Consider the following 13,863-nt stretch of genomic DNA (forward strand, 5'->3'; position numbering starts at 1 on the left):
TGAACTTTTTAAACTTCTCTTCAGCTGAACCTCTTACTCCCTACTTCCCCAACACATTAATTACTTTAAAGCCTTATCTGCAACCGTACTTTTAAGATTCACCAGAATACTTGACCCAGCATGGTTTAAATGCTGGGGAGGCGATGGCCTAGTGGTATAATCACTAGGCTATCAATCCAGAGACCCAGATAACATTCTGGGGACCCGGGTTCGAATCCCGCCGTGGCAGATGGTGGAATTTAAATTCAATACGAATTAAGAATCTAATGATAACCATTAATCCATTGCTGATTATCAGGGGAAAATCCCATCTGGTTTATTAATGTTGTTTAGGGAAGGAAACTGCCATCCTTACCTGGTCTGGCCTACATGTGACTTCAGACCCACAGCAATGTGGTTGACTCTTAACTGCCATCTGAGCAATTAGGGATGGGCAATAAATGCTGCCTCATCCTGTTAATGAATAATAAAAAAAAAATGAACCCTTATGCAATGGAACAGCTCTCTCTTTCCCTAGTACTGGTGCGAGAGCGCCATGAATTGTAATTTATTTTTCATACGTCAATCTTTGAGCCATGCATCTACCTCTCTAACCTTATTTACCCTTTGCAAATTTTCTCATGGCTCAGGTACTAATCTGGAGACTGTTATCTTTGTGGTTCTGCTTTTTAATTTAATCCCAAACTGCTCATAATCCTGCAGCAGAACCTCTTTCCTTGACCTATCTTCGTTGCTGGTGAAATAACTCATCACAAAGTCACCCTTTATTTACATGTGGGGAGTCCTTGACACTGATCCAGCTCCCTGAAAGCCAGCTCTCGACTGCTTTGCGGAACACCTACGCTTGGTTCGCACTAAACAACTGCACCTCCCAGTCGTGAACCATTTCAACTCCCCCTCCCATTCCTTAGACGACATGTCCATCCTGGGCCTCCTGCAGTGCCACAACGATGCCACCTGAAGGTTGCAGGAACAGCACCTCCTATTTTGCTTGGGAATCCTGCAGCCCAATGGTATCAATGTGGACTTCACAAGCTTTGAAATCTCCCCTCCCCCTACCGCATCCCAAAACCAGCCCAGCTTGTCCCCGCCTCCCTAACCTGTCCTTCCTCCCACCTATCCCCTCCTCCCACCTCAAGCCCCACCCCCCTCTCCTACCTCCTAGCCTCATCCTGCCCCCTTGACCTGTCCGTCCTCCCTGGACTGACCTATCCCCTCCCTAACTCCCCACCTACACTCACCTTTACTGGCTCCATCCCCGCCTCTTCGACCTGTCTGTCTCCTCTCCACCTATCTTCTCCTCTACCCATCTTCTATCCGCCTCCCCCTCTCTCCCTATTTATTTCAGAACCCCCTTCCCCTCCCCCATTTCTGAAGAAGGGTCTAGGCCCGAAACATCAGGTTTCCTGCTCCTCTGATGCTGCTTGGCCTGCTGTGTTCATCCAGCTCTTCACCTTGTTAGCTCAGTGTGAACAGGATATCTGACTCTCCTGTTCTTATCTGTCAGCCAGGGCTCCCTTATTGGATCAGATTAACAGCTCCAATCAGGGAACTCACACCCTGAGGTCCATCTGGCTGACCTTGTTACACTCACTACAGTTGGCATCTATGTGAACCACAAAAACTGGATCCTTCCCCTCCCACTTCAAATTTTCACTGGACCAAAAGTGATGTCCTGAACTTTGATACTAGGCAGGCAACCTGGACTCTCATGTTTTTGCTGCAGAGAATAGTATCTATTCCCCTAAATACTACATTTTTCTTTTCTCCCCTGGTTGAATGATGTTCTGGGCCGTGATGCTGTGGTCATTTCCTCCTCCTGTCTGCATTCTGTGCCCTTGTGCAAACCAGGAGCAAAAACTTTGTACCTTTTGGGCAAGGGCACTGACTGAAGCTCCTCCAAAGCTAAATTCAGGGTCCGCATACTTGCCTCACTCAGAGTCACACCTATCGGTTCCTGACAACAGACCAAATTTGATATGATTAATCTAAGGGGCGTGACTGTTTCCTGAAACACATGCCCAGGTACCCGTCATTCCCTTGGTGGGTCACAGTGTTTGTAGCTGAAGTTCCAGCTCATCAACTCCGAGCTGAAGTTCCAGAAGGAGCCAGAAACTGCCACAGACGTGGTCACTGTGGATCACATCAGCATCCACAAGCTCCCACCTACTACAGTCGCAACACATCACCTGCCCAGCTACCTCTATTGTTTTAAAAGTGGATTTTTTTACCTGTACTGTTCACCTGCAATAACATCACCTGATTTAAACCACTTGGTTCATCAATAGAGGTGTAGAAGAAATACCTACGATCACCTATCTGTTTTCATTGACATTGCACTTCGGCTCTGACAGGTGGAAACAGATTGAAGGGGCTCTCTGCCATTGGGTTTTATCTCATGCTGCCACTATCCTTCTCACATTTGTCCAATTTGTTTCTTTATGAAACTGTTGTTATTGCACACTCTCACACTGTTTGAAGAGATGCTGACCCTGTTCTCTCTCACTCTTTATGACGCTGCTGTTCCTGCTTTCACCAGCAATAGTAAGTTTACAGCAGTTCACTAACATTTTTAACTGCTCAAAGTCCTCAAAATTTAGAATGTTTTTCACAAATGACTGAACGCTGGAACTTTCAGACACCAGTGTTGAATGTAGAAACATGTGGCTCCTTGTAAAGTCTCAGTAGAATCTTAACTATGTCTCCAATTCTATTAAATTAATATGGATGTATTTTTTAAAGTCAATCCCGACTTGTCACTGGGATTTTCTCTAAAATACTCAGGTAACATGGAGAAGATGTACAGTTGAGGGATTGTCAACTCTGTGATAGGGAACCGGTCTTGGTTTAGGAGAGTCCCAGAAAAGTGATGAAAGCTCTGTGTAGAGCTTATGGCCATTTCTGTCTTCGGTGAACCAAAAAGGAAAAAAGGGTGTGGCATGGTATTGAGTTTGGTTTCCAACACTAAATATAATGAATCAATGTTTAGAGTGGTAGATTGCAGAAAGGGATTGATCTGAAGTGAAAATCTGTGAAGGGCTACAGGGAAAAGCTAGGGGAATGGGACAGGCTGAGTAGCTCTTAGTAATGATGAGTTGAATTACCTCTTTCTGTGCCGAATCATTTTATGATTCTATGAAGAGGATTTTTCAGCATGTGAACTCAGCAAAAAGAATTAATAAAGAAAATTACTGAGATAGCGAGAACTGCACATGCTGGAGTCAGAGATAACAAAGCGTGGAACTGGAGGAACATAGCAGGCCAGGCAGCATCAGAGGAACGGGAAAGCTGATGTTTCGGGTTGGGACCCTTCTTCAGAAAAATGGTCCTGACCTGAAACATTGGCTTTCCTGTTCCTCTGATGCTACATGACCTGCTGTGTTCCTCCAGCTCCAAACTTAATTTTCTTTAATAAAGAGATAAACTCCTTTCCTGTTTGGTCAGTTTTGTTCTGTTTTTGTTGTTCTATGTTACACATGGTGCCATCCAACTGTTTCTTAAATATCCCTCAGTGGGTGCTGAGCATTGTGTATAACATATACTTTCTAGATGACTATTTCTATCAGTAATAGTTTTTGACTGAATTACGGTGGCACGGTGGCTCAGTGGTTAGCACTGCTGCTTCACAGCACCAGGGACCTGGGTTTGAATCCAGTCTCCAGGAGTTTGCACATTTTCCCTGTGTCTGCATGAGTTTCCTCTGGGTGCTCTGGTTTCTTTCCACAGTCCAAAGATATGCAGATTAGATGGATTGGCCATGCTAAATTGCCCCATGGTGTCCTTGGATGTGCAGGCTGGGTGGGTTAGCCGTGGGGGAAATGCAGAGATAGGCTGGGGGGCTGGGCTGGTGGGGGTGGATGGCTCTTCAGTGGACACTCTAGGGACTCTGTTTCTAGTGCTGCTGACAGGTAGACGTACAGAAGCAGCAAATGTAAAAGTACCAGGAATGCATCTTCCTATAAATTCTGTGTAAGAGAGGAGAAAATCAGACATTAGTGAGGTTGCGTTTGGAAATACTATAACACATGGTACTTTGAAGCAACTCAAAACTTTATCCATTTCTTTAATTGCCTACACATGTTGTACAAATTAGCACTTCATTTTCCTTCAGGTTCACCCCTTCTGAATCCAGATTTTTTTTTTCCCTAAAAACAAACTGTGGATTCCGGAAATGTGCAGCTTGAAATCCTCAGCAGGTCTGGGAGCAATTATCGAGAAAAAAGCAAAGTTACCATTTCAGGTCATTTTTCTCTAGTTTCTTCCACATTTCCTCCATAGCCTCTCCAAAATTATCGTATTATGAGGCCCACATTCTAATCTCTTGACTATGTTCCCACTAAACTGCTGCCCACTCAACTACACCCTGACCTTCCTCATGCTCAGTGACATTGTGAATATCTTGCCCTGTTCTGGTATTGTCCAGGTCTCTTCCAACATCTATGTTATCAATTCACATATAATCAAACCCCAACCTCCATTTCTCTTGCCTTGAAAACTACTGCTCCATCTCCTTAACAACATCTTACATTTATTATGCCTCCACTTTTAACATAAATTGTGCCAAGATGCTTCATCAGACCATTCTGGATCAAAAATGACGCTGTCGCTTAGGGAGATGCTCAGTCACAAAACCAAAAACTTCATCGAAGAGGTGGGTTTTAAGAAGTCTTTTAAAGGAAGAAAGACCTCCAAACTGCACTTACTCTCCAAAATTCTTGAATATATTGTTGATTCCAAAATCATGTTTACCTTTTTATTGGGTTTCTGATCTCATCACCAAGACCACCAATTTCTGTAACAATAACCTCCTCCCTCTTTCCCTTAGTCTATCTCACACTGAAACCTTCATCCAGGCCTTTATCACAGCTGTCTAGTTCTTTTCCAGCTGATCTCCCATTCCTCACCCTTGAAACTTCATCTCAGTCAAAACTTATGCTGTCCATTTCATCCTATGCAAAGCCTTGTTCATCCATCAGTGGCTTACTGATCAATATTGACACTTTGGCACTGATGCCTCCAATTTAAAATTCTCATTCTTCCATTAGATTCCGACATGGTCTCATTCTTCCCCGTCTCAGTATCATTCATCAAGCTCACATCCCCCTCCTTACCCTAACTTCCCCCTTTCTCTGAGGCCCTATCAATGGTCTGGACTCCTACTGAAAGACAATGATGAGATTCTCATTCAGTTTGGGTGAGAGTCAGTATTGAGCATACTCATGAGGCTAGGAGTTGTGTAAATCATCTGTACCTCACCTTCTCGAAGACCTTTCTTGTCTAATAATTTGTCTCTTGAAATTTATAGAAGAAATTAAGAATTGACTGTGTAATTTAAACTCACACATGAATAGGTACCGATGGAAAGAAATATATCACCACTGGTACAACATCACAAAACAAAACATTAAAGTATTTGGACTGATTTAATCAGGTGTCAAAATCTCTTAATAGGTAAATGTTTAAATATGACATGATGCTTGTAAGGCAATTGTGATTTGCTTCAGTAAGGAGTAATTTCTTCAGGCTCATTTGAGATCCTTATTACTTGTACTACTGCCTGTGGGACAGACATCTTGTTAGGTTATGTGAGTGTTTATGAGTAGGAATATCTTTGGGTTACCGGAGTGTCATGTAGCAAACAAGATGCTGGATTTTAATTTGCACTTTTGGTGAATTGATTAATCCATTTTTCTAAAATTATTTTGCACTATTTAATTATTAAATTATTATTACAATTAAAAGTAGAGCCTTGTAGTGTTGTAGAGCAGAGAGCTCTAGGGGTTCAGATACATAATTCTTTGAAGTTTGCATCACATATAGATAGGGTGGTTAAGCAGACATTTAGCACACTTGCATTAATTGCTCAGACCTTTGAGTATAGGAGTTGGAACATTATGTTGAGGTTGTACAAGACATTGATGAGGCTACTTCTGGAGTACTGTGTCCAGTTCTGGTCACTCTGTTATTAAGCTGGAGCGGGTTCAGAAGACATTTACCAGGATGTTGCTGGGAATGGAGGGTTTTGGGTTTTGAGTTTTAAGGAGAGGCTGGATAGGCTGGGACTTCTTTCACTAGACCCTAAGAGGTTGAGGGGTGATCTTATAGAAGTTTATAAAATTATGAAGGGTTTCAATAATGTGAAAGGCAAGTACCTTTTCCCTAGGATGGGGAATTTCAAGACTAGGTGGCATATTTTTAAGGTGAGAGGAGAAAGATTTTAAAAAGACATGAGGTGCACTTTTTTTACAGAGTGCTTTGTGTGTGGAATGATCTTCCAAAGAAAGTGGTGAATACAGGTAGTTACAACATTTAAAAGACATTTAGATAAGTACATGAATAGGAGATGTTTGGAAGGATATGGGCCAAGTGCAGGCTGGTAGGATTACTTCAGTTTGATTGCTCCAACCAGTCCATGCCAAGGGTCTGTTTCTGTGCTCTATGACTCTATGGCCATTAGCCCATTTATGTTAAACAGGTTAGAACAGAACCAATGAGGTTAGAACAGAACTAATGTGCCAGCTGAAGAAACCAGACCTCATTGCATCAAGACTATAAAGAAAACAAGCCATCAATGTAATTTTTGAATGTGAATTACAAAATCAAATGTACTATACTGGAGAGTGTGATGTTTTGTTAGAATAATGCAGAATACTTTCAAAAGCAAAGTACTGCGATAGCTGGCAATCTGAAATTTAAAAAAACAGAAAAATGAGCAAATACTCAAAAGGGCTGACAACTGCCTAAAGAGGTGAAGAAAAAGAGGGCAGAGTTTTCTTTTTTGAATCTAAAGAGTGGGCATAAAGCTAGGAGAGAGTTCCCTTCTGTGCCATGTTAAATTTACCCATGCAACTGTGTTATTCTCAGCTCATTACATGTGAAAACCAGGTTAAACTGCCACATTTTATGAGCGGGCAGGTAGGAAGTTCTGAAGGCCACTAAGGTCATGCTATCAGGATGCCTTATTTAAAAGGCACCCCCAACAGCATTTTACTCTTTGAGTGATGCTCCTGAGTGGCACAATCTCTGCCCGTCCATCCCCACATTCTGGTGAAGATTTGAGACCCGCCAAAAGGCTACCCCATGCCTTAGTGACATTTCTCTAGATTCTCCTGTAGGGTGTCTGAGAGAGGGAGAATATACTGTTTCTGAGGGATGGCAACAAGAGGCTATTCAGAGTGACCAAGGCAGCCTGGATCAAGGTAGATACAGACCTCAATACCTGTGGAACTGTCAAGACAAACTGAATTTAACAAACAACTGCTTCATGTAAATTAGCAATCTAAGCTTATGACTGCACAGGATTGTCACACACTTGAGATTTGGTGCCTAGCATCTCCAGCACATGCTTTATACGTAATCAATGACTTGTCACTCCATTACCTCTCGGACATTTGCCAAAATGAAAAGGAGTTAGACCAATCAGCCGTTCTCGCAACACCAGCTCACCAGCTAGGAGAACCTACACATCTGAGAGCTTTTCATCAAAGCTTTTCATGACACAAGGTCACAAACACAAAATGTTTCATTAATTTGAACACTTTACAGTCATATCAGGCCCACGCAACACATGAAGCTTTTCTGATTTCCTCTTTCAGAGGCAAGACCACCTTTCAGTCAGAACCCTTAACTCCTAATGTCCCCCATACCACACTCTTCTTACTAGCAATGCACGCAGACAGTCCGAGCTCTGGGCATCGATATCCCTGCCTGTTCTTTATCAATGCTAGCACAGTGTTTATGCACCTTAGTTAATGTCTCTTAATGGTTCTCTTCTGGAGGAGAAGAATATGCACTATGAAATGGGAGTGCGCAGACAGCGTTGCAGTGGGCAGCACCTGTCATAAAGCTCTTCATCCCCGTTAGAGGGGTAGGCCGCTGAGCTGGCAGTCAGACAGAGACTGTGCCTGTGCTGAAGAAGAGATTGGATTCCTACTCAAACGTTTATCTCATCATGATCCCATTGTCGTTCAGGAAGTTTTGAGAACCCAGACGTTTGAGAAAAGGACAGGATTCAAGCCTGCAAAATCAGGCAGGTGGACCGCACCCACTTTTTTTAAATTAAAAAGCCACATTTAAAAAGGCCCTTGCAGTTGGTACTTGGTTGGAGCTCCACAGCAGCCATTACCGCAGTTTTGGCTGACAGCCCATAACCCTGAGTTTGGGAAGTCCGGATTCAGTGACAAAGTCACCAGCAGTGATTCCCAGTTGCACATGAAGCGCCAACATCTCAGTAAAGAATAAAGGTGATGGCTCACAATATTAACACATGTTTGCTTTTCTCGGTGGTCTCTGGGTCCCACCTTATCCCCATTCCCCCCCCTGCCCCCACACCACCACCAAACAAAAGCCAGGACAAGGAATAGCATGAGCCCTAGGCTCAATCCAGAAGCCCCTCAAAGCATCGTCTCTGAGCTGGAACAGCTGGGAGTCTCAGAGGAGGCACTTCCCACCCCCTGTCTGCCAGTGCACACAGGCTGCACCACTCCATGGCTCATGTATCTAGATTAGGCTTGGCGTCACGCTCTGGTGAGCATAGCACGGACATGAGCCTGCAGCTTGGAGGAGGGAGTCGGATGATAGCTGGAGAGCAGCAGCAGCACACACACACACAGAATGATGATATGCCTCTGGGCTCAGCCATTATCACTAATGGTGGAGATGCAGAGGAAAGCATCTGGCAGGTAGGCCAGCTATCATGTGCAGACTGGAGTAGAGGGATAGGAGAGGTAGAGGAGTCCGCCAAGTGCTGCCTCCAGCATGTGAACTCCAGTGAACCGGGTGGTGGACACCCCGGATATGCAGACCCAGCAGAAGAGTTGGGATCTACCAGATATTCCATGTGCTTGGATGCTTTCATTCACTGGCTGGGGACTGAGAAACCTTGACGTCCCTCCAGGTGCTCCATCACCTCAAAGGGCGAGATAGGTGCAATTGTGCACCAAGAAGAAGGAGGCAAAGGTGCCAGGGACTGTCATCTCAGGACAGTTGTGGGCTTGCTGCACGAGGCACCCAAAGCCCTCCATCAGGTCAGGCTGAGGAGACTTGCACTTGCATTAGTGCAGGAGACTCCAGTAGGACAGGGCCTTGTAGGCCCGAGTCTAACAGAGAACAGCCGCCAGTGACAGGTGTTGCAAGGTGACAGAGCCATTAGCGGGATTGCTGAAGCTCAGCAGCAGCTGTTGTGGTGTCACCAAGGCACAGCGGCTGGAACAACACTGGAGAATGCCGGTGCACAGGCATTAGCCTTCTGTACAAGCTCTACACTTGAAGCAAATAAAGCACTTTGTACTGGATTCCCTTCAACTATTCCAATTTGTTAAGACTTTTGATTGTTCATGATTTTCTTTTGGACTATCTTGAGGGACAGTGCTCACATGTGTATCCTATGCAGCAGTTTGAAGAGTACTGAGACTCTCGTTCACTATTGTCCTCCACTGTAAAAGTGGAGCTACATAGTTTGCTTTCAGCAGTCGATCAACATAGTTCAGTGACTGGATGCCCCTTGCAAATAAAGCTTTGAGTCAAACAAGCATTGCCATTCCCTAATAAAAACAGAAATTGCCGGAAAAGCTCAGCAGGTCTGGCAGCGTCTGTGGAGAGAAATCAGAGTTAACATTTCGGGTCCAGTGACCCTTCCTCAGAAATGATGGTAGCTAGGAAAATGTTCTTTTTTGTGTAAATGATAGGGTGGGGGGAGGGGGTAAGGAGTAAATGATAGATAGAGATAGAGCCCAAAGAGAGAGGAGAACAGTTAGACAGACAAAGGAGTAGAAAACGGTCAGCATGGGAGAATGAATAGCTACTAATGGGGATTATTAGTGGCTAACAGTGAGTTGTGTGTAATAGCAGACCATGTGATAACAAGGCCTGGTGTATTGTGCTTGGGTAAGGACATGGGAGAAGGTGCCTTAAGCCCTAAAATTGTTGAACTCAATATTGAGTCCAGAAGGTTGCAGGGTTCCCAAGTGGAAAATGAGGTGCTATTCTCCCAGCTTTTGCTGAGCTTTGCTGGAACACTGCAGCAAGTCTGAGACAGAGATGTTGGCCAGTGAACAGGGTGGTGTTTTGAAATGGCAGGCAACTGGAACCTCAGGGTCTTTTTTTGTTGCTGACTTCCAGCATCCACAGTTCTTTTGGTTTTTATATGGCTATTCCCTACCTTTCTTCCATCAGCCCACCACTCTATTCACTTTTCTTCTAAACCCCTTAGATAATGATGCACCCCCCCCCCGCCTTGCCTTTACTAGTTAGGTTTTATGGAATCAGCTGGTGTGGCTGTCTCCTTTAGGCAAATGAGGAAAGACACGGTCAGCCTTCACGCCTAGTAGTGTAGCATTTAACTATAAGAAGATAAACTACACATGACTAAGACTTCTCATAAGTCAGTTGACCTTATCAAACTTCACTCCTTACACCATGAAGTGGCTTATTTCTGAAGGAGCTGAGTTAGTGAAGAAGGTTGTACTCACTGGAGCTTGGAGGAAGAAGTCTAGCCCTTCAAGCACACATGGTACTATATATAATCAGGTTTGCAAACACGTAGGTTTCCTATTTTTGATTAAGTGTTGTGCCTGTGAATGTAATTTCAGAGCACTAGGGTATTATTAAGTATTCATGACAATGATAATGAATGCAAAGCAGATTACCATTGGCAGCACATTGGCTCAGTGGTTAATGCTGCTGCCTCACAGCACCAAGGACCTGGGTTTGATTCCACCCTCAGCTAACTGTGTGTGTGTGGAGTTTGCAAATTCTCTCCATGTCTGCATGGGTTTCCTCCGGGTGCTCCGGTTTTCTCCCACAGTCCAAGATGTGCAGGTTAGGTGGATTGGCCATGCTAAATTACCCCATTGTATCCCGGGATGGGCAGTCTAGGTGGATTAGCTATGGGAAATGCTGGGTTACAGGGATAGGGTAGGCAGTGGGTCTGGATGGGATGCTCTGAGTGGACTCAATGGGCCGAATGGCTTTCTGCCACTCTGTAGGGATTCTATGATTCTATGAAGGAGGTCAGGAAACTGACCCACCTGAAAGGTTCTGGGACTTAATGGTGAAACTTTAACGTACATGAGGAAATGGAGTTTTTGCCCAATTATGTTCCTGCACCTGTCCTTCTGTAAGCTCCAGATAGGCCCACAACTGTCTATGCACAGTTACTGCTCAGGTCTTCACCTTTCTTTGGAACGCAAGGCCTGAGACTTGAAATGTGAACGGAACATTTTCACTTCACTTATTCATTTAACCAGTTGTGTATGACATTCATCATAATTTGAATCAATGCTATTTTGTTTGAAGAAGGAACTTGCAGGAACCCTCAGTGTTTTAGTTCACATTAGCAATAAGCAATTAGCAACAAAAATTTTCATGGACATGCGAGGTTTTAACTGTGAAAGAATAACACCGACTCGCTATTAATCGTCAACAAAACTTTCCTTCACTGATGTGCCACATCTTGCCTACGTCAGTCATTTACATTGTACATCTGTGACCACAGTTGGGTGGCTAGCTCCCCAGGTCTGAGTTTTGTAGCATACTATCCCCATTATAAGATGTCTTGGGTCAGCTCAGAAAAATCCTTGCTCTTAAATTCATTGGGGAGTTGTCTTTTGCTTGGTGCTTTCCTTTAGCAGTGCAGCTGATAATCGGAAGCTCAGTCGTAATAAATGTGTAACATCATTTCAAGTTCTATGCATTAATATTGTAATGCACTATGCCACCAGATATTCACTGTGGTACTCCATTGGTTCTATGGATACAGACGATTGAAAAATAATTACTTTTTCTTGAAAATATCATAGATTATATCATCCACTGCGGTTCATTGAGCAATATTTAATAGGTCCAGATCCATTCTCAGTGAATTATATCGTAGACATTACCTAGTGGTATTGTCACTGGACTGTTAATCCAGAGACCCAGATAACGTTCTGGGGACCCGGCTTCGAATGCCATGGCAGATGGTGGAATTTGAATACAATAAAAGTATGTGGAATTAAGAATCTAATGATGACCATGAATCCTTTGTCGATTGTCGGAAAAACCCACCTGGTTCACTAATGTCCTTTAAGGAAGGAAACTGCCATCCTTACCTGGTTTGGCCTACATGTGACTCCAGACCCACAGTAAAATGGTTGACTCTTAACTGCCTTCTGGGCAATTAGGGATGAGCAATAAATGTTGACACCCTTATCCCGTTAGTGAATAAAGGAGAATTATCACTATACTGTTAATCCACAGCCCTGGCTAATGTTCTGGGGAGCCAGATTCAAATCCTGCCACATAGTGGAATTTGAATTCAGTAAATACCCAGAAGGAATAGTCTAATTGTGACCATGAATTGATTGTCGGAAAAGCCCATATGGTTCACTAATGCCCTTTAGGGAAGGAAATTGCCTTCCTTATCTGATCTGACCTCTATCTGACTCCAGACCCACAGCAAGGTGGTTGAAAACATGGCAATTAGGGATGGACAATAAATGCTGGCCTAGCCAGGGAATCCATCATCCTGTGAATAAAAACTGTGACATTGGTAATAAGCCCAAATAGCAGGACATTCCAGTTCTCCTGCATTCCATTTTTAGCACATTAGTTAACACATTGATGTCAAATTTCCATATGATGTTTAACAAAATTGTTCTGCACAAGTGTGTTAACTTGTGTGATAAATGGCAAGAGAAGAATTTTCACCCCCTAATGAACGAATACCACAGGGCACAGTGCGTGCCGTAGCCTTCTACTGTGCATGTGCAACAACCTGTTCTAACACACCCTGTCATTCCCTTCCAGAAATTAAGGATTTGTTTTGGTTTTGGTAGATTTATTCATGCCGAGGAAGCCACAGTGAAAAGAAGAAGAAGTTATGAGACTGAAAGAAACAGGATTAGGCTCGTGAGTGAAGATAGTGATTGTAGACACCACGATTTGAAGAACAGAGGGTCTGAAATCGGTACGCATGAGATGGAATAATTATAATTCACAAAGGAATTTTAAAACAAAATCCCCATTAATCAGCCTTGTTTATCTGCCACCAACTGTAGTTGTCTTCAGGGAACCAAAATGAATGTGTTGTAAAGAAAAATACATGACAAAACTAATCAAATTAACAATGCCACATGGAATAGAAATATTCATAATTTTCTTAATATGGATATTTAATCCTATTACTTTGAAAGGTTTTATTATATATTATTTACTCTTGAAAATGTTGTCCAACATATATTTTATTGTTTTATATGTATATCTTAAACATATATAAATATACCAGTTTATCACCTCAAGCAATGTCCTCAGCTAAGCAGGCTGTCTGAAGTGCCTTTTCCAAATATTTTAATGTCAGAGTGTTTTGAATGAAATTGCACAAAATTGTAATGTTCATCAAATAATGTAGCAATAGAAATAAAATGTTGCAATATATAGTGTCTGAAATTATTTAATCAGCTTTAAATAATATGCTTTATAAATGTTTACATTTCAGATATCATCAATAAATATTTTCTGCAATGTATGTTTTATGTTTATTGTAGCCACAGCAACCAAGTGGAACTACAGTTTCAGAGCATTGAGTCTGTAACACATTCAATTCAGTCACAGGAACTGAAAAATATCAATATACAAATGTATGGAAAATTTAGTTAACTAACAAATGATACATAAGATGTAATAATATTGTAAACCAGGATGTCCCAACCCGAAACGTCAGCTTTCCTGCTCCTCTGATGCTGCCTGGCCTGCTGTGTTCCTCCAGCTCCACACTGTGTTATCTCTGATTCCAGCATTGGCAGTTCTTACTATCTCTGATATATCACCCTTGCTTCTTTTGCAAAAAAATCTGAGAAAAAAAATCACGCAGCAAACAGGGTATGG

General features: G+C 42.9%; 1 protein-coding gene across 2 annotated transcripts in view; it reads left to right on the forward strand.

The window, feature by feature from the left end:
• Positions 1 to 13,413, forward strand: part of wipi1 (WD repeat domain, phosphoinositide interacting 1) — a 69,024-nt gene extending 55,611 nt beyond the window's left edge. For both annotated transcript variants that reach the window (XM_020512928.2, XM_020512927.2), the window contains exon 13: positions 12,816 to 13,413. In XM_020512928.2, coding sequence (XP_020368517.1) covers positions 12,816 to 12,863 — 48 coding nt within the window. In that variant the 3' untranslated portion in view covers positions 12,864 to 13,413. The remainder of the gene's footprint in view (positions 1 to 12,815) is intronic.
• Positions 13,414 to 13,863: the final 450 nt, after the last annotated feature.

This window comes from Rhincodon typus, chromosome 23 (genome assembly GCF_021869965.1).
Source record: "Rhincodon typus isolate 14 chromosome 23, sRhiTyp1.1, whole genome shotgun sequence".
NCBI classification, from domain to species: Eukaryota; Metazoa; Chordata; class Chondrichthyes; order Orectolobiformes; family Rhincodontidae; genus Rhincodon; species Rhincodon typus.